At 38.6% G+C, this 24,432-nt stretch overlaps 2 protein-coding genes across 4 annotated transcripts; one reads left to right on the forward strand and one right to left on the reverse strand.

The window, feature by feature from the left end:
• The first annotated feature begins 2,687 nt into the window (after positions 1–2,687).
• On the forward strand, positions 2,688–17,150 carry LOC117304411 (carnitine O-palmitoyltransferase 2, mitochondrial-like). 3 transcript variants are annotated; one of them, XM_033788851.1, is made up of 14 exons: positions 2,688–3,070; positions 5,643–5,699; positions 6,376–6,434; positions 6,958–7,163; positions 8,528–8,587; positions 10,701–10,801; positions 11,265–11,398; positions 11,611–11,813; positions 13,330–13,488; positions 13,762–13,885; positions 14,139–14,331; positions 14,796–14,966; positions 15,304–15,529; positions 15,878–17,150. In XM_033788851.1, exons 2-14 carry the CDS (start codon positions 5,673–5,675, stop codon positions 16,204–16,206), a joined length of 1,992 nt encoding a protein of 663 aa, XP_033644742.1. In that variant the 5' UTR covers positions 2,688–3,070; positions 5,643–5,672; the 3' UTR covers positions 16,207–17,150. The 3 variants fall into 3 exon arrangements, with proteins under 3 accessions (XP_033644742.1, XP_033644750.1, XP_033644759.1); XM_033788859.1 differs by lacking the exons at positions 5,643–5,699; positions 6,376–6,434; XM_033788868.1 differs by lacking the exons at positions 2,688–3,070; positions 5,643–5,699; positions 6,376–6,434; positions 6,958–7,163; positions 8,528–8,587 and adding an exon at positions 9,502–9,575.
• Positions 17,151–21,424: 4,274 nt separating this feature from the next.
• On the reverse strand, positions 21,425–24,251 carry LOC117306804 (PRA1 family protein 3-like). The gene is made up of 3 exons (XM_033791325.1): positions 24,049–24,251; positions 22,843–23,060; positions 21,425–22,156 (listed from the first exon to the last, which is right to left on the reverse strand). The coding sequence occupies exons 1-3, from the start codon at positions 24,225–24,227 to the stop codon at positions 22,017–22,019; spliced, it is 537 nt and encodes a 178-aa protein (XP_033647216.1). The 5' UTR covers positions 24,228–24,251; the 3' UTR covers positions 21,425–22,016.
• Between the last annotated feature and the right edge of the window lie 181 nt (positions 24,252–24,432).

Below are 24,432 nucleotides of genomic sequence, written 5' to 3' on the forward strand. Positions count from 1 at the left end.
CATGAATTTGATTTTAAGACCTCAGATTTAGATTTTGATGTCTCGAAATCAAGCATCTGGAAAACACACAACTTCGTGTATGACCAGGGTGTTTTTTCTTTCTTTGTTATCTCACAACTTCTAAGGGCAATTGAGCTCAAATTATCACAGGTTTGTTATTTAGTGCATTTGTTGAGATACACCAAGTGAGAAGACGTCCTGGCACTTCAGATGGAGCCGTTTCTCACAATGTTTTATACCATCAACCTCTCCCCATTACTCGTTACCAAATAAGGTTTTATGCCAATAATTATTTTGAGTAATTACCAATAGTGTCCACTGCCTTTAAACAATAACTTTTACATAATATATAATAATATGTTTTGGAGCCACATAATATATTTGTTTCACTCTCTTCAGAAGTTTTGTACGAAGGCCCATTAGTGCCAACAAAAAATAAAATTCAAATTCGTTATTACGGATTCGCAATCCGTTATTACGGATTAGTAATCCGTTATAACGGATTCGCAATCAGTTATTACGGATAAGTAACTTAAAAAACATCTTTCCAACCATTTAAATTTACTTCATAACATTCGCCAAATCCAGGGCAATGTGTACTGTCTTTAGGGACCGATTTCTGCAACGTTACATGTTAAACGTTAAATGTTCAACAAAAAAATAATAATAAAACAATTGGACTTGAAATCATAGTTTTTCTGTTAAGCAAATAATGAGCGTTTTCGGAAATTTGAAGGGTATGGATACATGTAGATATATCATGACAAAAAATGCTTCACGGTGGAGACTCGACTTGATGTATTTCATTAAAACTACTCAGATATAATCAATGTCAATTTTGCCAACCAAGTGATGTTAGTTTGTTTTTTATCCTTTTAATTATTTCACTCTGGGGACTTAGTAAGTCATTGGGTCACCCAGAATTAATGGAACTACAACTGTCTTTTAATCATTGTTTTTATGACAGTTATATAAACGAAGACTTTCTCTGAAGCATCTTCCTTACACTTAACTCCGTCGGGATCTAAGATTCCTAAAAAGACGGCGGACAGTTCCCTGTCCAAGTTGCGAATCTGTAATAACGGATTATGAATCCGTAATAACGGATTACTAATCCGTAATAACGGATTATGAATCCGTAATAACGGATTGCTAATCCGTAATAACGGATTATGAATCCGTAATAACGGATTGCTAATCCGTAATAACGGATTGCTAATCCGTAATAACGGATTATGAATCCGTAATAACGAATTGCTAAACCGTAATAACGGATTGCTAATCCGTTATAACGGATTGCTAATCCGTAATAACGGATTGCTAATCCGTAATAACGGATTGCTAATCCGTAATAACGGATTTGAAATTTATTTTTTACTGGCGCTAATGGGCTTCCGTAGTTTTGACTCTACCCTGTAGTACTTCAGATTTCATGACGATACCTTTCTTCTCTGGAGTACCTTTTTGTTTTGTATTTTTGTATTGTTTTCTTTTTTTTCTTTTACACCAACGATATAATCAAAGATTGATAATATCTTTGGAAGGATGAGACTGTTTCATAGAAACCCACTTCTGTTTATTGCTCCGTTTGTATAATTTAATTTTTGATTGCCAGTAATCTTGTTTTAAAATAGGAGGAAGCATTACAGTGTTTGTTTTTCCAAATTCTGTATCATAACTATTTATAGTGCTTTATATCGCATAACAATGATTGAACCGCGACTTAAACCGAAGTTGTTTCGCTCCATTTTTTTTTTACCAATTTGGATAGTCTGATTGGGTTAATGTTCAAGTCCCGCTCCCTTTAAAATGTTCTTGGTACAACTCACAAAGTCCTCTTTAAAGGCACTGGACGCTGTTGATAATTACTCAAAATAATTATTAGCATAAAACCTTTCTTGGTGACGAGTAATGGGGAGAGGTTGATGGTATAAAACATTGTGAGAAACGGCTCCCTCTGAAGTACCATAGTTTTCGAGAAAGAAGTAATTTTCCACGAATTTGATTTCAAGGCCTCAAGTTTAGAACTTGATGTCTCGAAATCAACAATCTAAACGCACACAACTTCGTGTGACAAGGGTGTTTTTTTTCTTCTTTCATTATTATCTCGCAAGTTCGATGACCGATTGAGCTCAAATTTTCACAGGTTTGTTATTTTATGCATATGTTGAGATACACCAACTGTGAAGGCTAGTCTTTGACAATTACCAATAGTGTCCACTGCCTTTAAAGGCACTGGAACACTTTTGGTAACTATCAAGAAAGACCAGTATTCTCACTTGGTGTATCCCAACGTATGCATACTAAACAAAATCTGTGCAAACTTGGGCTGTTGGTAACCGAATTTACCCCCAACAAATAAGGAAAGAAAAAAACACAATTGTTGTACAATGTGTGCTTTCAGATGCATATATAGTCTAGGTTCCTAGACCATTGGTGTTGCGTGGTCACACACAACCAACGTTCCGATTATGCACGGCAAAAACTGTACACGCTTGTAATGAACGAACGCTAGCGGGCGCTCTGTTTCTCTGATTTCCTGTGCGAGCGCGCACAGGAACAGGGAAACAGAGCGCCCGCTAGCGTTCGTTCATTACAAGCGTGTGCAGTTTTTACCGTGCATAATCGGAACGTTGGTTGCGTGTGACACGCAACACCAATGGTCTAGGAGACTAATGCATATACAGCCTACGCAGCAAACATTTTAAATAGCTTCTGACTGACCTCCCGAACAAAGCTATAGACAAAACAGACACCGCTATATGTGCAGTTTTCCAACCCAAAATGATTTAATACTTTCCCATACATTCTCTGAACTGTGACCAATCGCTCTAGTGAAAGTGTAAATCTTTTGTAGGTCAGAAAGGTTCAATGATTAGTTGTGACTGCGTGTCCCGGTACCCCTGCCTTGGCCCATACACGGGAAACTTACTCAACTGAACAATATGGGTGTGTTGAAGGTCGTTTATAGATCAAGGCTGCGGTGAAAGCCTCAGCCTCCATTCTACCTGCACACTCAGACTACAACTTTAAGGGTTTGGAGTTCAGATTATGAACCGTCGTCTTCAAGGTGAGTCAAATTGTTAACGGACACAAAAAAACATTTTACAATTTATTATATTCTGAAATGTGTTATTTTGAATCCGCCAATAATAAGTTGACTGGAAATCATTGACTGGATCTAGCCTTGATCAAGGCTGTGTAAACTAATAAAGCTAAAACCATAGAGCACCTCAGCCGCCCGAATGTCCCCCGACTGACTCTAAACAGAATAGCACACCGTACTCGCAACCCCACAACACATCGCCTGTAATGTACATCCACGCAGCCCCACACACACTCACCGCTATCGCCCACAATCCTAGCCCGTGAGCCGTCAGGCTCAATGGCTGGGATTGTGGGCGATAGCGGTGTGTGGAATAGCGGTGAGTGTATGGGTGGGGGCTGTGTGTGGGGGGCTGCGTGGATGTACATTACAGGCGCTGTGTGGGTGTGGGTGAGAGTACGGTGTGCTATTCTGTTTAGAGTCAGTCGGGGACATTCGGGCGGCTGAGGTGCTCTATGGTTTTAGCTTTATTAGTTGTACACAGCCTTGATCAAGGCTAGACTGGATCCTGACATTATGCTGTGCACATTTTTGACTAAACGGCTCACAATCGAAAGTATAAAACTTTTAGGTCCTCTTTAAAATGGTATACATCATTGTTAATAGCATGATAACACATCAAGGCTCTGGAAGTTGCAGTTCCAAAGCATATCTTCACTTTTGTGTCTCTAAAGGTTTGGTGAAGATTTCAACAGTTCTATAAAGAAGCATTATCGGACGGGGTCAGGTGGGGTCGCGTGGAATTGAAAACGATCACACATTCTCAATGCCCCCTGTGGATACACTTTTGTTCTTTCCATTGCCAATGTACTTAAAGGCAGTGGACACTATTGGCAATTGTCAAAGACTAGCCTTCACAGTTAGTGTATCTCAACATATGCATAAATAACAAACCTGTGAAAATTTGAGCTCAATTGGTCGTTGGTCGTCGAACTTGCGAGATAATGAAAGAAAAAACACCCTTGTCACACGAAGTTGTGCGCGTTTAGATGGTTGATTTCGAGACCTCAAGTTCTAAATTATGAGGTCTCGAAATCAAATTCGTGGAAAATTACTTTTTTCTCGAAAACTATGGCACTTCAGAGGGAGCCGTTTCTCACAATGATTTGTACCGTCAACCTCCCCCCATTACTCGTCACCAAGTAAGGTTTTATGCTAATAATTATTTTGAGTAATTACCAATAGTGTCCATCACTGCCTTTAAGATAGTCCCTGTGGACGGTCCTTTTTTTTTTCCTGAAGAAGGATAGAGCACACATGACATGTGTATGATGATCTCTATAATGCACTGTGCGATGCTGGATGATAACTATTTTTGCAGTCAATATGAGCTGCGTGAAAGCCAGGTTGACCTGATCAAAATATACCAAAAGGAGACCCATTTTTAAGAATGACGGGCATAATTTCAAATAAATGGCGACCACCACATAATGTTACTGCAAAGTTACCTGAGAAGAATGAAGGGGTCTATAGAATTCTATTACTGAGATTACATTTTGAAGATTCTATATGACAGCTATTTAAAACTTAAAGACTCAAACTTTGAATTTTCTTAATCCTGGTTTCAAAAATGGCAAAGGCCGTTTTAAACGTATGGTTTAACCCTTGTTAAAGTCACCTGGAAGTGGTATTTTTTCAAAATAAAGCTTTTGTCACTGATATATGTGTTTTGATGAGTGGAATGTGAATTAACAGTTAACTAAGGTTTTAAAAAATCAGTTCTTATGTTATTTACAAATTTAAGAGTCGACCCCGACCCGAGAGGGCGCTGTTCGTGACGTCAATCGAGGCAGACGTTGCCTGTAATGCGTAGAGTAAACACAATTGCAAAGTACATGTACGGACCAAGTCGTGAGTTTGTACGTTTCAAATTATTATTATTTTGTTTTTCCGGCAATGCCGACCAGGTGTATTGCTGCTGAATGCAGAAAAACACTTTTTGAAATGTACCAACTCACTACTTGGACGTACATGTACTTTGCACGTGTGTTTACTATACGCATTGCAGGCAAAGTCTGCCTCGATTGACGTCACAAAAGGGGTAGGCGGAGTCAGCCCCCCAAACAACTTTATATATTTTTTAAACATATAAATCGTGGCAGACAAATACTAAAAAAAATGGTTTATTGTTCGTAAGCATATACTCTTATGTTTGAAAGAAAAAACATTCTATTTCCAGGTGACTTTAAGGATGTAAGAGAAGCTTCATTTTGAGTTTATAAAAAACAGGTTTTTGAACGATCTTAATTTGGCCGAACATTTTCAAAAAGGCTGCAAATTTTAATCTTCAGTGTGTAAATCTTATTGTTAAAATTGTGTTAATGTCAAAAGGTCAATTAATAACAAAAAATTAGTGAGCAGAGAGTTTAGGTAGGCCTACGCTATTTCCAAAAGGATGAAGATAACGTGAGGTCCCCAAATGATCAGCTGTGCTGGATCCGGGCCACCCTCGCTAAATATTGTTTTAAATAAATAAATTATCATACATAAATCTTACTATTCATAACTAATAATAAACAACTGTTTGATTATTTAGGCTGAGTGAAGCTGGGGAGCTATAATAACCATGGCATCTAGCATCACCAAGAAACTGGTAATTTTCAAAATTGTGAGATTATAACCCCGCAGTTCTCCGTGTATTTGAAATCATCTTACTGCCGTTGTCCTGCTGTATATGATGAACTATGATTAACGTCTGTGCCACAGATTTTGAGAAAAAACATAAATTATATTCATATTTTGTTAGCTTTTGTTTAGCATTTTCAGTGATTTGAAGAAGTTTTCCTTTTACCTCCAAAGCATAGGCCCCCACATCTTACAAAAAAACTTTGGAAAAAAAGAAGAGAGTGCCGGGACGGAAAGGCGCAAACGGAAACTTGTATAGTGTTTTAATTGGCCAGAAGTGCCCCACCCCATACATTAAAGGGCCAATCATACACCCCATGCCTCGTCTAAAACATTACTTTATTCTTCCGGGGCTGTGCACCACAAGGATGAGCTTGAGTTTGTGAAGAAATTACGGAGCTTTTAAAAGGGCCATAGGTGAACAAAAATCGGGGGGGGGGGGGAGGAACCTTCGTTCAAAATTTCGTTCAAACGAAGATTTTGTTACATTAATTTTGTCCTTTTAAAAGATTCCGTAACAAATAGATGAAAACATATTTATGCTAATAGTTTCTAAAATTGTACAATAATGGATCATTATATTAAACAAGGGACTTGTATAAAAAGTCCCCCTGTGCATTCATTCGTTGTTATATTCATCGTAGGTGGCTTTGTCAGGCAGATGTAACATACCTCAAAAGATAAGAGTGTTTTCAACATCAAGGTCAGTATATAGCATGACTTTCGTTACTTATAAATCACTAATGAGTCTGTAATAATGTCATCTCACAATTTTGAAACAAGCCATTGAGTTTTGGGAGCTTGAATATTACATAATGCAAGAGAATCTGACAAAATAACTACCTATAAAACCCTTCCTCGTAATAAGTCCTGCATGGATGTAAACGCAAAACTGATGAGATTCAAAAGCATTGCTGCGCATTGAACATTTTGTGTGCTACAAACATTTGCTATTTGAGTTCTGACCTTTTACTTCAAATATTTATTTTTCACATACACATCGCGCAGCTAATTCCCACGGATTGAAATCCCACGATTTCCTGTTAACTTCATGTTTCCATTTAACAATTGGTGCCATACTCCTAACCTAAGAGTTTTGCAGTTCCCTATGAAGTATGCAAACTGAATTTACCCTTTTTGAAAAGAGCTTAGATTGAAATAATTCAGAAACTTCTTTGTTATTGTAGACAATCTGACTTGTTACTTGATTGTCCTTCCGTCTATAGATCATCTTTCTCATCATCGGACTATCTTCAAACCATCAGTCATGTTCCCACAATGCATTTCCAACCAGCCATTCCACAGCTACCCATCCCAACACTACAAGACACCTGTCAACGTTACCTAGCAACCAAATATGCTTTTCTCAGCCTGGAGGAATACAAGAAGACGGAAATCGTGATTAATGAGTTTGAGAGAGGAGAGGGTCGGGGTGGGTAGACGTTTCTATTTGTCAAAAATGTTTGTTAAACTCTGCATTCTGTGAACATTTCTCAAAGCATGTGAAGGAAACAAATCATTTACTTTAACTTGAACACTGGGAGCTTTGCCAAAATCATCTTAAGCCCTTTTCACACTACAGAGCCATTTCCCGGGAAATGAATTTCCGGGAAAATCCCGAGAGTTTTTAACCCCAACGCTACCCCAGCAACCGTTCTAACTATCCCATTTTCGTCCGCCGGGAGTGCTATTTCCAAGAAATAATATGCACGGTCGTTCCACACTTACGATCAAACCCCAGGAAATGTTGTGAACATGTTAGCCCACGCGGACGTCTCAACAAAAGTTGGGGGCAAGTTTAAACCCGCCTTTGTTCTAAAAATCTGCTTTATACCAGTAAAAACGTTTTACATCGAGGTTAACTCCCTATAACTGAGCTGGGTTAATTATTTCCTGGGAATATTTATTTCCCGGAAATTCCCGGTAGTGTTTTTTTTTTGTGTGAAAAGATCGACCAAAAGTTCCCGGGAATTACCCGGGAAAAAATATAGTGTTAAAATGGATTGTGAGTGCATTCCATTAGCTTCCCCGTTGACCCCGCCCGGGTGTGCTCATTCAGGTTAGCCCCTGACATTCAAACGCCAACTTCCCCCATCATTCAACAATGCTTCTTGTGTGCCCGCCCGGAACTACTTTCTTGTTGTGCTTTCCGTCCATGGATTGACGAAAAGAGCGCAACAACATAATCATTCTCAATTAGGTAAAACTGCAACGTTAAAATATTGTACAAGCCCACGTTGGAACCAAAGTACTTGTCTTCGAATAATGTTTTTTATTTATTTGAAGTCGCTCTTTTAAGGGTGAAATTGTGTGTCAAACTTCGCGAAAGTGACCCACTGAAGTACAAACCAAATGGTGGCCATTGCAAATTTTTCGTCGTGACGTCACACAATGGTCAGCCCCAAGTGACCCGCTCCACAAGCATGGGCACTTAGGGCTGACCCGGGTGTGCCCCCTGAGCACCGAGAATGACGTCAAAGCTATCCGAACGGCACCAGGGGAGACCCACCCGGGGAAGCAAATCGATTGCACACGTAATAGATCGATTGCACATGGCGACATTGACCGCCATCTTTGATGACAAACAATGGAAAAGTGCGCACGTAATGTACGCGCACTGCACGACTTTCAACCAATGATACCCCTTCACGGGTGCACATTTCATCAACGATGGTGGCCACTTCAATTTTCTGGTTTGTATCGGAGGGTGGTTTCCTTTGTTCATTGCATAACAATGAGTAAAATGCCCTAAAACGATAACTTATAGCTACAGTGAAATATTTTGGTTCCTTTCAGAGCTAAACAAAGCATTGGTGGAGCAGAACAAGAAAGACACACACACAAGCTACATTACAGGTATTGCTTTGGTTTGCATGTTCTGCTTAATTCCTGTGATGGAAGTTGGTGGCCTTAAAAACCACTGTCATCCGGATCCCTCTTCCGGCTCACCTGTGTTTCCTTGATGCTTCCTCTTATTCCTACTGTGTGCCTCTTATTCATGTAAGGCCTACCTTTTACCCATGTGCCTTTTATCCATGTGCCTTTTATTCATGTACCTTTTATTCATGTAAGGGACCATGGATAAATTATGTCACGGGAACGACCGCGTCGCGACGCGTTCCTTTGCGTGACAAATCGAACAAAAGAAAAACTACGGAGTGGAACGCGTTCTCCTCAACCACCGGGTCTCGAGGAAGACCCACTGTATAACAAAGGAACAATGGTGTAGGCCGAAAACCACTGTGTAGTTATAATCGGCTTATCTGGGTAGATAAACCCAAGTTGTAGCCCTTTTCACACAATAAGTCAAAACACAACCGCAGATTAAAAAATAAAAAATACTACGTCTTTGCACGACCGCCATGCAAAATAATCCCCCAAAGTAAAACAAAGTCAATAGGAAAAACATCTTACAGTAAACAGTAAAACTATACTCTTTTTTGTACATCCAAGGTGTCCAAAATGTTTCATGTTTGAACAATGAAGCCAACACATTATGAAGTTTTTCTTAAACACGCTTAATATTTCCCAAGGAACTGCTGAAAACTGTCTTAATCTCAAGGCGGTTGAAACTAATTTCGTAAGCTGTTGCGCAATTTTTCCAACGGAGGGCGGCTCTCCCGCTATCACATTGTTTAGGAAAGCCCTCTAGCGATCAATGTTTCTTGCATTATAGTTTGTTGCACGCAAAATAACAAGACTACTAGGCCTGAATATTGAAAACACTGTGTGTGAGTGTGTAGCTCGATGGAGTGTTTGTGTACTACGATGTAATTGTGCGTTGTGTTTTGTGTGATTGCGAGCCGGTCAGCATGATTTTGCGGTACCTTTTTGAACGAATCTTGTAAGTGTAATTATCTCTGTAAACACGGGTCCTAATGTAACAATTAGATGTAGATCTAAATAAGTTGGCGATGATTTCAAATTTAAGAATAATAGTCACCACTTCAACTTGTTATGGCAGTAGCATATTATTGTATTAGCTTTGGCAAACTTGAGGGTTGGCTGTACATGGACATCTCCAACCCATTGTCTGGTGTATACCTGAGCTAGACCGCAAACACTAATCCTTCACCCCTTCGTGGCTTACTTGCAAGCTGCCTTGTCCATGTAATCTGAACAACAAAAGGCTCCAACAATAGAGTTCGATAATGAGGGACCTTAAAAATCAGTGAAGCGCTTAATCCATCTTGGGACGGGCGCGTGACAATTTTTGGGACGGACTCGTTCTGGAACGAGTCTGACCGCGGGCGGCCGCGTTCTTAATTTATCCATGGTCCCTAAGGCCTACCTTTTATCCTTGTGCCTTTTTATGTATTTGCATTTTATTCATGTAAGGCCTACCTTTTATCCATGTGCCTTTTATTCATGTGTATTTTATTCATGTAAGGCCTACCTTTTATCCATGTGCCTTTCATGTATGTGCCTTTTATTCATGTAAGGCCTACCTTTTATTCATGTGCATTTTATGTATGTGCCTTTTATTCATGTAAGGCCTACCTTTTATCCATGTGCCTTTCATGTATGTGCCTTTTATTCATGTAAGGCCTACCTTTTATCCATGATGTGCCTTTTATGTATGTGCCTTTTATTCATGTAAGGCCTACCTTTTATTCATGTGCATTTTATGTATGTGCCTTTTTTTCATGTAAGGCCTACCTTTTATTCATGTGCCTTTTATGTATGTGCCTTTTATTTATGTAAGGCCTACCTTTTATTCATGTGCCTTTTATTCATGTGCATTTTATTAATGTACCTTTTATTTATGTACCTATTATCCAATTACTTTTTATTCATGTACCTTTTATTCAATGTATACCTTTTATTTATGAACCTTTAATTCATGTTCCTTTTATTCGTGTACATTTTATTCATGTACATGTACTTCGATTCCTCGATGATTTTTCTTCCCACCTTGTTTCATAATATTGATGGTTTCCCTTTTGTTTTAATTGGCTGTAAAACATAGGTCCGTGGATGGACACATACCTAACGTCCAGAGATTCAATTCTCACCACAAATATTGCAGTGTTACTGAGTGATGACTCCAGGCCAGCTTACATGCACCAGGTGAGGCTGAAAGTTCATTAGTTGGTCCAAAGGGGACTGCATTTTCACTATCGTTGTCTCGTTGTCTCGTTGTCTTGATATATAAGTATTAGGGGTCAGTCTGACGGTAAAAAGTGCATCTTTGCACCTCTCTATACCTCCCCTCTCTCTCTCTCTCTCTCTCTCTCTCTCTCTCTCTCTCTCTCTCTCTCTCTCTCTCTCACTCTAGTCGACCGAGGTCGGAATCATATTGAGGCATGCCCATCCCTGCTTATCAATCATTGGTTGGGAAGATCAGCTGAAAGCACCCCGATGTTCATATTGAAACTACATCTGTATAGCTGAGCCTTTGTCTCCCCCTGTTTCTCCTTCCATGTTTTGGTGATCTAATGATAAGCAAAGCCTCAAATTCTACACTTCAGAAGTTCTTCTGGATTTTATACTTGACAAACCTTCGTTCTTCAAATCTCTTGTCTCTCATTAGATACTTAGAGCAACAAATATCACCGTCTCGTTACTGAGGTTGTTGAAGAGTTTGAGGGAAGAAAAACTGGTACCTAGTGTCGTTCATAAGAACCCAGCTCTGACTAACACTCAAGAATTTTGGCGATCTGTTGGGTAAGTTTGCATGTTTCTATCAACATAAATAATGTTTATACCTAGGCTTAACACACGATTCTAAACTGCAACAGTGTTGTGTTTCACTTTTACATAATAAAATGTTTGGTCAGGGCACCTCTACAGGGAAAAAAATAATATGGTGTTCGGCGCTCTTATTTTTCTAACTTACACTTACAGCAAATGTTTGTCTTCAAATCACTTTTATGCAGGTCTATGTCTGCACATGAAGCCTACAGACACGCATTAAAAAGCAACGTGTATCCCTTAGATATGAGTCAATTTCAACATATTTTCAATGCAACGAGAATTCCTAAACCAATCAGAGATGAGCTGTTTTGTGACGTGACCCAACGTCATGTGCTGGTGATGTGCAGGGGTCATTTGTATGTAGTTGACGTTCTAGAAGAAGATGGTAAGTAATCATGATGAGGCAATTTCATCTGACTTTCCGAAATCTGTGGCTAAAATATGCGCTCTCATGAATCAGGGTACAAATCTGAGTTTGGAAGGGTTTTCACAAACTGGGTAGGGATTGTAGGTTGAGATTGGTACCCAAATATCTTATGAACGAAAACGCGTGTAAATTCGCCGCTTTCATACCATGCGTGCGTGGAGTACATGCTGTATGCTGCTATTGATGACGATGTGGTAACTTTTGAATGTTTTTTTTCGACGCTGTTGTGACAGCGAGACGGTAGCTACGCTGTGAATGTGCGTCGCGAAAATGTTTGGGATGAAAAAATAACAAATAAATAACAGACAAACACATCAGAAGTTCTTCGGACATCATTGAAAAACATAGAAAAAACTTTTTTTTTCTTCATTTGTATAGCGTATCGATAGGCGTATCGGCGGATCTAAAGAGTGTCGGAACTTTTCGATAGCTTGTCGGCCCGGCACGCTATTTAATGCCTGGCTAGAACGCTGTCCATACCATGTCTCAGAAACTTGACCTCACAGTTGAAGTGCAGATTATGGTGCACATTTTGATGGAAGTTTTTGCCGTGTTTTCTAAAAGCTGGTGTGCATCATTGGCGCACCCAGTAGAAATCTCAACCTGTTTGTACACACGGGGTGCACTTGTGTTGCGTTCCATAATTTAATTGGCACCAAAAGAGTACTACGCATGGGCGTGGTGCGCTTGCCGAAATTTAGCAGTTATCATCAAGCATCTGGGGATGGTAAAACCAAAATAAATATTTAAAGGAATAAACTTAAACAAAACCAACAAAAAAAGCTATATTAGTGTAAGTTGTTGTCGCTTCTTTTGTGTTTTTGTACGTATTTTTCTTGTTGCTATTTAGAGATATCATCCATTTTCTATACAATTGCTAGTTGTAAGTTCCATGCCCCATGTGGTTTTAAACTTGTATACCAGTCGCTTTTTCATTGTTTTGTACGTATCGTTCTGTTGCTATTGGGTGTTTTTTGCCCTGCCTATGTCTACAATGTTTTAAAATGTGATCTTGGCCTACAACTAAATATTTAAATTTTCATTCTAAAAGCAATTGTTTTTAGCATTTTCAAATTTGTATTCAAGTGCATTTTAATCCAACCGTTTTTATATTAAGGTTGCAAATTTAAATGCTATTCTATTTTACTCTGTTCTATTTCTAGACCTATCGTTAAAGTCTAATAAGTTAGCCTTGCCTGACAAGTTCAGTAGCTTCAGTTTTGACTGTTTGCACAGAAACTTGTGGCTAATGTCTGCCACGCCCCCCCCCCCCAGTTAATGAACCAAATTGTACACACAAGATGGTAGTAAGCGCTTCGTCGCTTAAAATGGGCACTATACACTGTATAAACATGTGAGCCATCACTGTGGGAACATTGTCCCAAAGTGGCACGACCAAGATTACTGTGAAGATGATCTCGTCAGGGGATGAGTCTGTCCTTATCAACCTTGTTGTCTTTATCTTCTTCATCAGGGAGTATTGTATCTGGACAGATCATCCAAGCTCATCTTCAGTTTATCTTTGATGATTCTGCATCCTCTCCACCGCAGGATCATCCTGTCGGTTTATTGACCACACAGGACCGTGACACGTGGGCTCGTCTTCGGAAGCACATTGTAGAATTATCTAAAGGTACGTCAGTATTATGCATAAGGTGCTGAAACACCACAAATGAGTGTATGGTTAACACAAATAAAATGCATACACATCAAGTCAAAATCTTAAACTCAACATTGTTTTGCTTTGTTTGGATGTTCACAAGCAGCCGCACCACACAACTTATAACACGTGTTTTTTTTTTTTTTTTTTTTTTTTTTTTTTTTAACATTGAAGTGTCATAGTGATCAGTTGCACACATTCTTGTCCTTTAACTGAAAACAGTATTAATTTGTTAAAAATAAACAGATAACCAAGACAACATGACGCTGATAGATTCAGCTCTGTTCTGCCTGTGTCTGGAGGATGACTCAAAAAACGATAACTTGGAAGGCTTACTCTGGAGGGGAACGTTTGGAAATGCTGGCAATAGGTGAGTGACTGATTGAACATTCAATTAAGGCCCTACCCCACAATGGAATCTGCCTATGGATGCTCATATTGACCCATTTCACCTGACGTCATCATCAGAAAATGCGCCATACTGGTGGGCAATTTCACTGTGCGTTTTCATATATAACTCTATGCCTATAGACTTATTTGTAATAAGGACAAAAAACAGAAGGGATTCACCGTTAAAGTCTTTGGAAAATGTTTTAAAATGATGTCTCCTCGTTGATTGTTAGGTGGTTGGATAAAACAGTAAAGCTCATTATAACAAAAGCTGGACGCACACTTATAAACTGCGACCATTCGTCCCTGGATGGAATGACAATGTCAAAAATTGCAACCGAGGCCTTTCAAGATTCCATCAACCGCCCTGTTGTGTCACCAGATGGCGCCATACGCAACGCAGATCACTCACAGACAGTCAGGAAGGTGATTCCCGATGTCCTTTTATTCTTTAAATTTGTGATTCTTCCTTGTAAATAAAAATAAAATAATTTAAACATTAATATGAAATGAGTTTTTTTGATTTCATAGTCACAAGTAAGAGTGTTTTCTCCACGTATTCTTACAGATCCACAGTATATGAATGTTTGTGGAAAACTATTTACAATTATTTTAAGGTAATCCAATAGATTGGGAAACATTCTGCCAATAAAGTGCTGTAGTTTTCAAAGGATTCCTAATAAAAACTTATCTCAGAACAGTTCATTGAAACGAGGAGTCGGGTAAAAAAAATAATGATTACAAAACTCTAGCCCCATTTTTATTTCATGTTTAGTTAGAGCATTATGAGAAGTTCAAGTTGTCTTCAATGAGTGACCATACCTGCATCTTTGTCGAATGTCGATAACTGGCCAGATTCGAGCATAACTGACCTTTTACTTTATCCCCAGCTTGAGTTTAACTTCGATACCGTTATTCGCCAAGGGATTGAGAAGGCCAAAGTTGATCACATACAAAACAACCAGCTAAACGTGCAGTCTTTGGACTACAAGAAATATGGCTCTACCTTCCTGAAAGAGTGTAGACTGAGCCCAGACGCCATAGCACAACTGGCCATGCAGGTGTGTCATTAATCATTATTAGTTTAGTGACTGATGTTTCACTGGAAGAAGCACATAGCTCAACCACCACCAGCAGTCCAGCATTCTCCTGAAGACGAGCAGAGTATATTGTTCGAAACGTCGAGACCAAACCGTCTCTTCTCAGAGCCAACACTCACACAAAAGAGACTTACACATGGTTGTACCTGCAAGTTTACTATTAATTTATAGTTTCTTCCTAAGAAGTATTGTTCAGTCAAGGAAGATGTATTATTTCTCAAACACCATAAAGTATAGTGATGCTCTTGACGGGAATAATTCCAGATAACTGCAAACCTTTGTTCTCGTTAAAACACAGATAGCCTATCATCGAGTGAATGGCAACATACCAGTAACCTTTGAGTCTTGCAGTACAGCCCTCTACAAACATGGTCGTATAGAATTGATCTTTCCTGCCACATCAGAGACCAAGAGGTGCGCTGAGGCATTCAATGGAAACACTTCAGTCAGTCTAGCAGAGAAAGTCAGTTTGCTTAAAGCATGTTCTGATAAACATAGACAGCTCGCTGCAGAGGCAAAGGCTGGTAAGTCATAACTTAGACTGCTAACGGAACCACGGCTTCGGCTCCAGATTCGGCTCAGGCTAGCTTGGCCCCGCGGGTGTTTTGGCAAAATTGCGCGTGCTTCATTCGCGTACACGTTCTGGGCTTCAGACGAGAAAACGGAGCCTGAAGCCGAATCCAAAGCCGAAGACGTGGTTTCGTAAAGGGCCGACACAACCCCATCTTTGTTTGCTCCCTGTTCACAATGTTCTCCAGGGCCATGTGCTATTTAAGGAGCTTGGATGAGAATGAAGCACCACATGATTTTTAAAAATTAACCTTGAGTTATTGAAAGACATTAGTGCTTTATGTTTTGTGCCATTCTGACAGGTCAGGGTTGTGATTGCCATGTCTATGCGTTAGGAACAATGGCAATGAAAACTGGAATGGCCATCCCTAGTGCCATCCAGGACTCTCCCTTTGCAGATCCAGAAATCACGCTGGCATCAGGCACAACAGGGACAAATATTGGTATTGATGGTGCAGCATATCCCCCTGAGACATGTAGTGGAATAGGGGTGACATATTCCATTGGGAAAGAAGACATGCGATGGGTCGGTACAAGCTACAAGACATCACCAAGCCTGTCGGACTTTGTAGAAGGTATCCAACAAGCATTTGACGAGATTCATGAAGTCTTGGAAAAAGCCAGCAAATGACGTTTTGAAAGTTGATCACATTGCGGTACACACACAATAGTAAACTGCTATAATCACGAAAGTTATTAAAAAAATTCATGAATGGAAATATCAGTCTTAAATACCTTGCACAATCGGTAAAACAATCTTCACCCTTGGATGCGGGAAGTGTCAACTAAAGGTGGCACATACGGCACAATTTAAAGGACCCTAATTGAAATATTAAAGCATCGGCTTTTTGTCTATTAAAGTCTCAGCTTTTTGGGGAAATCCTTGGATAATTTTGTGCAGTATTTCTTGTGTTCTTTTGTTTGTGTTTATCTTATTTCATTGTCTTTTCTCATTTTCCTATGTATGTATACATGTATTTTTGACATGTTCTTGCTGTATTTTTATCCGAAAAAAATCGATCCATAAATCAATAAAAATCACTAATCAAGTCATTATTTTCAAAGTGAAATTACCTTGGGAGTCAAATTACTCGATATAAGAGCGTTCCACATTAAATAAGAGGGGAACTGGTCGCAGATTGTTTAATACAGGTATTTTTCAAAATATATATTGGATGATGTGTATGGTGGAGACTAGTGTTGGTACCGACACGGGAAGGAGACCCGGGGTGGATTTCACAAAGAGTTAAGACTAGTCTTATCTCGAGTTTGGCAGGTAACTCGTCCTAACTTTAATAGGACTAGCCTTAATTTTTTTTAAATATCTGCTAGGACTAGTCCTAACTCTTTGGGAAATCGACGGCCGGTCCTCTTATTAATAAAGGACGAGCAATAGCTAACAATCAATGATAAGATAATGAAAAGCCAATCAACGACGTCTGAAATGAACATTGTGAGCGCACTTGGATTCTCTACATAATATAAGAGCAAAATGCAATGTCCTTACTTAAAGGCAGTGGACACTATTGGTAGTTACTCAAAATAATTATTAGCATAAAACCTTTCTTAGTGACAAGTAATGGGGAGAGGTTGGTGGTATAAAACATTGTGAGAATCAGCTCCCTCTGAAATGCCATAGTCTTGGAGAAAGAAGCAATTTTCCACGAATTTGATTTCGAGACCTCAAGTTTAGAACATGAGGTCTCGAAATCAACCATCTAAACGCACACAACTTCGTGTGACAAGGGTGTTTTCTTCTTTCATTATTATCTCGCAACTTTGATGACCGATTGAGCTCAAATTTTCACAGGTTTGTTATTTTATGCATATTATGTTGAGATACACCAACTGTGAAGGCTAGTCTTTGACAATTACCAATAGTGTCCACTGTCTTTAAGAGCTTAAGTAATTATAGACATGTATCAATTAATGAGTTGTTTAAGGACTCAAATAATATTAGACAATAGCTGGGAACATAGAGAAGTCACCTAGAAGATCAAATTATTGGGAAATAAACATATTTATTTTTAAAATGTATACTTTGATTGTGTGATATTATTATGGGCCCAATCGCTCCCTTGGGATAAAATCTTTTTCCACGCACTTAACAAAAAGTTAGCTAATTAGAATATAAATCAATTACTGGGTAACTAATGAACCTAAAATAATTGTAAAAAAAAATTGGGAAATGCAGAGAAAATGTTTAATAAACTTTCCATGAGAGTACAGTCCACCATCTGCAGAAGACCTGAATGTTTGATACTTTTCGAAGTTGGGCTCTACACCCTAAGCCAATAAGGCTGCCGCCCATAAATAAAAAAAAAAACAAGAAATTGCTTAGAACTCTGGATCTGAAATACCTATCATGACAAACGAAGTGTCTAGAACCATGTTAAAATCATGGTTGGTGAATTATGATTGGCCTGGCTTATTCTGAATTATGTACGTAAACAAAATTGTGCAAAACGTGTCAATTACCTACTATGCACGTGTGTGAAGTGTTTGAACACAATATCTACGCTATAAAACAGACGGAAAAAATGACAACACCGATGACAGAGTCCTTGTTTCGTCGGGCAGTATATTTGATTTTTACAAACTAAAAGAACTTATTTTTTTAGTACAAGGGCTGAACCATGGTGTATAGGCTTTTAAAAGTCTTTTCAGGCTTTTAAATACATGTTTTCTAAAAGCAAAACGAAAACACGAATCGGACTCAATTATTAGGAAGAATATAATGTCGATTTCGTGAACAAAATCAATGGTGACTTCGCTAACCAAAAAACAACAAGTATGATAAACCAATGGGTGTCCTCGATTTACGCAATTGAGCAACTATAACACATGCAGCTGCAGCAGTAAGGCCAAATAAACAAAACATGTGCAGCGTCCCTCTCTGCGTCCTACTTGGAGGCTATTCCCCCTCCCCCTTTTATGAAAACAAAATAATAATTTAATGAAACAAAAAGGAGACAGTAAAACGATCTCAGACGAAAAAATAAAATGTGAAAAGTCGTCGGTTATCTTTATAAATGTGTATGGCGGCCATTTTGAAAAATAAAAAACAAGAAAAACACTCCTTCTTTTTTTTTTAAAGGCAGGACGCTAAACAAGTTTTGGATTCATTTGGCCTAATGAAGATGTGCATCCCATTTTAACCTTAGTCTGCTGAATATTTTTAATTACTTACGTGAATGGCCTTCAATTATCAGTTAATAATACATATAAAATGACGAATTTGAAGAGAACAATTCTGGAGAAAATGCTTTGTTTATTTCATCATTTTGTATATATTGATGTTGATTGGTTAAAAAACGACAAGATAGTCAGCAGAGTAAGACATGTACAAGAAAACCCAACAATGTCTCAATGTTAAACTTAATAGTTTAGACATGCATTGGTTTTTGTGTAAGACCACGTTTTTAGAGTTCAGTGTACGGCAAAGTACTACTGCATATACTTACACGAAAGTTCACCCATAAAATTATACATGGTGTATACAATTTATGTTAACTGAGACATAGTCTCTAAATGCGGCCCGTTCCACAAAACGCACTATGATTTATATTAAATAAACCTTTTCTAAATTATGTTATTAGCAGTAATCATACTATAGCTAACCTAATTTATTTTGCAAAAAAAGTGCTAAAACATGTTTAAATGCAACAATACATACATCTGTAAACTTTCAGAAATGTAAAGCCGTTGAAATAAGCAAACCAAAGCACAAGTTTTTTACATAAGTTTGCTCCACAGTAAGCAGTGCTAAGCAATCGGCCACCCAGATACGTGTGTAATTAATGGCATACATCATCATTTTGGTCTGGTCGAGTGTCCTGTCCTCTCTGGGGTTTGATTGGGTTTTGTTATTGTATGGTACCATACTTTTTTTTCCTGGCAGCCTCAGTGTGGATGGAAGAAAACAACCACATCGCTGCTCCATGAATAGGTCATTAAAGGAACACGTTGTATTGGATCGGACGAGCTGGTCTTATAAAAAGCGTTTGTAACCGTTTGATATAAAATGCATATGGATAGAAAGATGTTTTAAAAGTAGAATACAATGATCCACACAAATTTGCCTCGAAATTGCGTGGTTTTCCTTATACTCTGCGAACTAACACGGTCGGCCATTTATGGGAGTCAAAAATTTGACTCCCATAAATTGCCGACCGTGTTAGTCGACGAGGTAAAAGGAAAACCTTACATTTTCGAGGCATGTTTGTGTGGATCATTGTATTCTACTTTTACAACATCTTTCTACCCATATGCATTTTATAACAAACGGTTACTAGCGCTTTTTAAATGCCAACTCGACCGTTTCAAGGCAACGTGTTCCTTTAACCGTCACATTCCAAGTACTGAAACACTGATTGGTTAACCCTAACTCCTAATACAAGACTTAAATAAAGTATGACTGTCCCAGTGATAAGCAATGGTCAGTTGGGCTTACAGTCATCAATCCTCCAATTTCAGGAAAAAAAAGGACTCAGGAGGGTTACGGTCAAGCCATACATGAACAGCTCATGTGCAATGTTGAAGTTTCTACATGTATATCTCAATTTGGATAGGTTGTGATTGAATACCTTTTGTTGCTTAGCACGTTATAGTTGATGCTTTCTCATAGTACTTATGATGAGACTACAGGCCTGGAATTTCATCTTCGAAAGGGCAAGGCCATTTTCATTTGGCAAAGGGCAAGAACAGGGGCAACGGAGGCCATGTCCTGAAACTATATGTCCTTTGAAACCATACCTCGGGGCTGGGTTTGGCCTTTTGGTTTTGAGCGCTCTCCACCCTTTTGAAGCCCCATACAAAAGCACACGCTTTCAAAATACTTTCCAGTCGTGTAAGCCGTGCTTTTTAATAGGGCTTACAACTCAAATAGGACATTCTGTGCAGATCTCCGACTTAAAAACAACTAGGCCTACATCATTTACAATACGTATGTTTTATGAGTCTGAAAGACAAAGAAAACGGTCTCTGAATGACCAAAATAAAGACAATTTAAACCCAAATACAGGAGTTTTAATATACCGATGAAAAAATTGCCACTTACAGTTCCTAGTTGGGAAACTAATTGGGTAAGATGATCTACATGCACATTAACATCAAATTGAAATTATTATATTATTTCTGTTACTGAATTCAGTGATTCCCTACACATGAATATGGACTAGTCCTAATATGGACAAAGTACTATTTTTTTGTATAAAAAAAGATTATAAAGGCAAGAACATAGAACTACAACACCAATAAGCCTATTGAACACAGACGGTGTCCTAATGACTGTTTACAATGTACACAGTACGAAACAACTTACAATTTACTTTAAATAAAACAAATTATGGTGTGTGTTCCTCAGAGACACTTGGCTGCCAATTATCTGAACAACGGGTTTGAAGGGCAATTGATTATTTATTTTTTCCTATTGATCGATGTCAACCTATTCAAAATAGTACATAGAGTTCTGATGTGAAAGTGTACATTTTAAAAGATGATTTGAACATATCCAAAGGCATTGGTCATTAATTTACCAATCTATGACTCTACCCTTTGAAGGCAGTGGACACTATTGGTAATTACTCAAAATAATTGTTAGCATAAAAAACTTCCTTGGTAAAGAGCAATGGAGAGCTGTTGATAGTATAAAACATTGTGAGAAACGGCTCCCTCTGAAGTGGGAAGTAATTTCTCACTAAAATATGAGACCTCAACTGAGGTCTCGAATTCAAGCATCTGAAAGCACACAACTTGTCACGCTTGTGCGACAAGAGTGTTTTTTTCTTCCACTATTCTCTCACAACTTCGACGGCCAATTGAGTTCAAATTTTCACAGGTTTGTTATTTTATACATATGTTGAGATACACCAAGTGAGAAGACTGGTCTTTGACAAGTATCAAGGGTGTCCAGTGCCTTTTAAGGAATTGATTTCATAAGGAGAAAAACAGTGGAGAGTCTGAATTACATGTACACTTATTGCAAAGAAATCCACAATGGACTACTTTGAAAATGTTGAAAACTCTAGACCCATTGGTGTATTTCAGGAATCAGTTTACTTCATTCCATTTGGGGTTTGACTTTTCATGTGGCAAGCAAAAATTATTTGATTTGAATGTAATTATGAGCAGGGTCCAACAATTTCATAGCCCTGCTTATTGCTAAGGTGTGCAAGAAAATTAGGCACTCATCTTGTGCGTTCACCATGTGATGTCATTTATTGGTATGCACTAAGCACCGGAAGGTTAACATTCCTTTTTGTGTGCTTACAGTTAGTAGCGCTATTAAAAGGAAATCAGACAGTAAGCACAAAATTAGCCGTTAAGCAGCTCTATGAGATTAGTCCCTGTTCTGAAGTACGTAAACCCGTTAGCAAAATCTTGTAGAGGAAGTATTAGTACAGAACAGCCTGTTTTATTTTCTTGCCTGGTTTTCTTTCTTCAAGACCGCGCCTGCTCCTCTAGACCCAGCTGGTAGAGTAGGATCCCCATGGGTGTTCTCTTGAGTCCCAGTGACTCAAGCTTCTTGCTCATTTTGTTCTTAACGTTGCGCATTCTCATGGAGGCATGAATAAAGATAACTGGACATAAATGAAAACAGAAAAACAAATTTATTATTACATTTTATGTTTGTGCTGAGGTAAGGTGCTGGCTTCTTATTCAATGGTTATAAAGCTTTGGTGTTTGTGACTGCGTTTATTGTAAATCAGAACAATCAAAACAACTGCAATGTGTTATTACAAAAAAGCAAAAGTAAGATAATTTTAAGAACACTAAAAGTCTGAAGCCTTTTGGGTTTTCTTTTTATTGGGAAGCATTTTACCATTTCTTTATTTATTTGTTTTAAACTAAGACAGTTTTTAAGGAGGTTGTAATAAAAAAAAAATCCACCACCTACCAACATCGAGGGCTCAAATTTGTGAAGAAAAGCCACGAGATCGCAGTGCTTATAGCTCAACATTTTACTGGAACAGTTTTTCCAAAGTGAGAAATGTAATTTTTACAGTGTCTTAAATATATAAAATATAAAAAAGAATAAAAAAAAGAAGAAAAGAATTATCTCTTTTATTTGTAGGGTGACTTTTCTTCCAAACTCAACAGAATTAAAAGCTTCATTGTCAAACTCAAAATCTGAAATAGACAACCGCACTCGTTCCATCGTGACTTCACCGGCCTAAAGCTACAAGCACTGGCCTCAGGCCTATGGACTATTGTTAATTTCAATCAAGCTCTGAATTATACAACTTCAGACTCTACATGTACTCACTTGCCATTGGAAGCGTAACACCCCATACAAAGACCAACAGACCACCAAACACCTTCAATAAGAGAAAGCAGCAAAGCAAGACGAGCAGGAAACAGATAAAAGGATGACTCCTCTTGAATCGCTGCATCTCAGAGCGGTTATTTGTGGTGTAGATGAAGATAGCAAAGATGACAACCATGGTCAAGATGCCGACTAACATCGCTCTGGGATTCATCGTCCTAAGAATTAAAGGACAATAACATAATTGCCAGGTCAAATATATTAAAGGGAAGGTACATGTATGGTAATTGTAATAAAATGGAAAGATTGGGTATCAAACCCAATCCGCGACGAACTTGTGCAGATAGTTCTACACGTTTGTCCTGGGGGAAAAAAAGTGCACGTTCGGGGAACAATCGGCATATCGGCATTAGCGGTAAAAGAGCGGTAGTTGCCTTTGATCGGTCGAGTTGGTCTTTGAAAAGCGTTTGTAACTGTTTGTTATAAAATGCATATGGTTAGCAAGATGTTTTAAAAGTAGAATACAATGATCCACACAAACATGCCTCTAAATTGCACGGTTTTCCTTTTACTTTGCAAACTAACACGGTCGGCCATTTATGGGAGTCAAAAATTTGACTCCCATATATGGCCGACCGTGTTAGTCGACGAGGTAAAAGGAAAACCACACAATTTCGAGTGATACTTGTGTGGATCATTATATTCTACTTTTAAAATATCTTTCCAATCATATGCATTTTATAACAAACGGTTACAAACGCTTTTCACAGACCAACTCGACCGATCCAAGGCAACGTGTTCCTTTAAGTGTAGGGCTATCTGCAACTTCTGAAGCAATAGATCGGTAAGTTTCATGATGCAGATCGTGCTTTTCAAGGAAGGGAAAGATTTTGATATCACATTATCAGTGGTGCTGGGGCCAAGGTACGTACGGAGTGGATTGGACCGATTTATGGGTTCATACAGACAATTAAATTACATGGACGTAATTATTTAACCAAAGGGATTTTACAAATACAATGATAGGGTGAGCAAAATACATGCCATGGAACTGGGTGTCGCCCCTCCCCCGGTACCCCGCCCCTTCGTCGCTGCTGCGCCGTGTCAATCATTCAAAACATTGAGTTTGACAGGCAGGCAGGCGTAATTAAATTTCAGAATATCAATCAGTCCACCGCGACCCAATTCAGTGTGATCTATACTCACCCGACTATAAGAAATGCCAGCACAGCAGTTAGTATATAGTTGCATTGGTAATACAGGAGGTTGTCTATCACACGGTTGGTCCATCTTGTTAAATTATTAAAGGCAGGGGTAGAGAACCGAGCCGACTCCAGGAGGAAATCATTCAACGATCGCAAGGGAGGTACTTCCACATCGTCCATTTTTGCAATTTTGTGTAGTTGTGTCAGCTTAGCATGGTGCCCTTTCATTTAGTTATTGTTTTCTAACTTGCGGCGACTGGGTAAAGACCACATAGTTGGTGTTGATTTGTGGTTTAAAGTTGTACAAGTCGCCTTATTATTTTGTTGTGTCAAATTGTGCTGACTGAGGAAAAAACCTTGAGTAACATCAATTGAATGAAAAATT

Source organism: Asterias rubens, chromosome 2 (assembly GCF_902459465.1).
Source record: "Asterias rubens chromosome 2, eAstRub1.3, whole genome shotgun sequence".
Taxonomy (NCBI): domain Eukaryota; kingdom Metazoa; phylum Echinodermata; class Asteroidea; order Forcipulatida; family Asteriidae; genus Asterias; species Asterias rubens.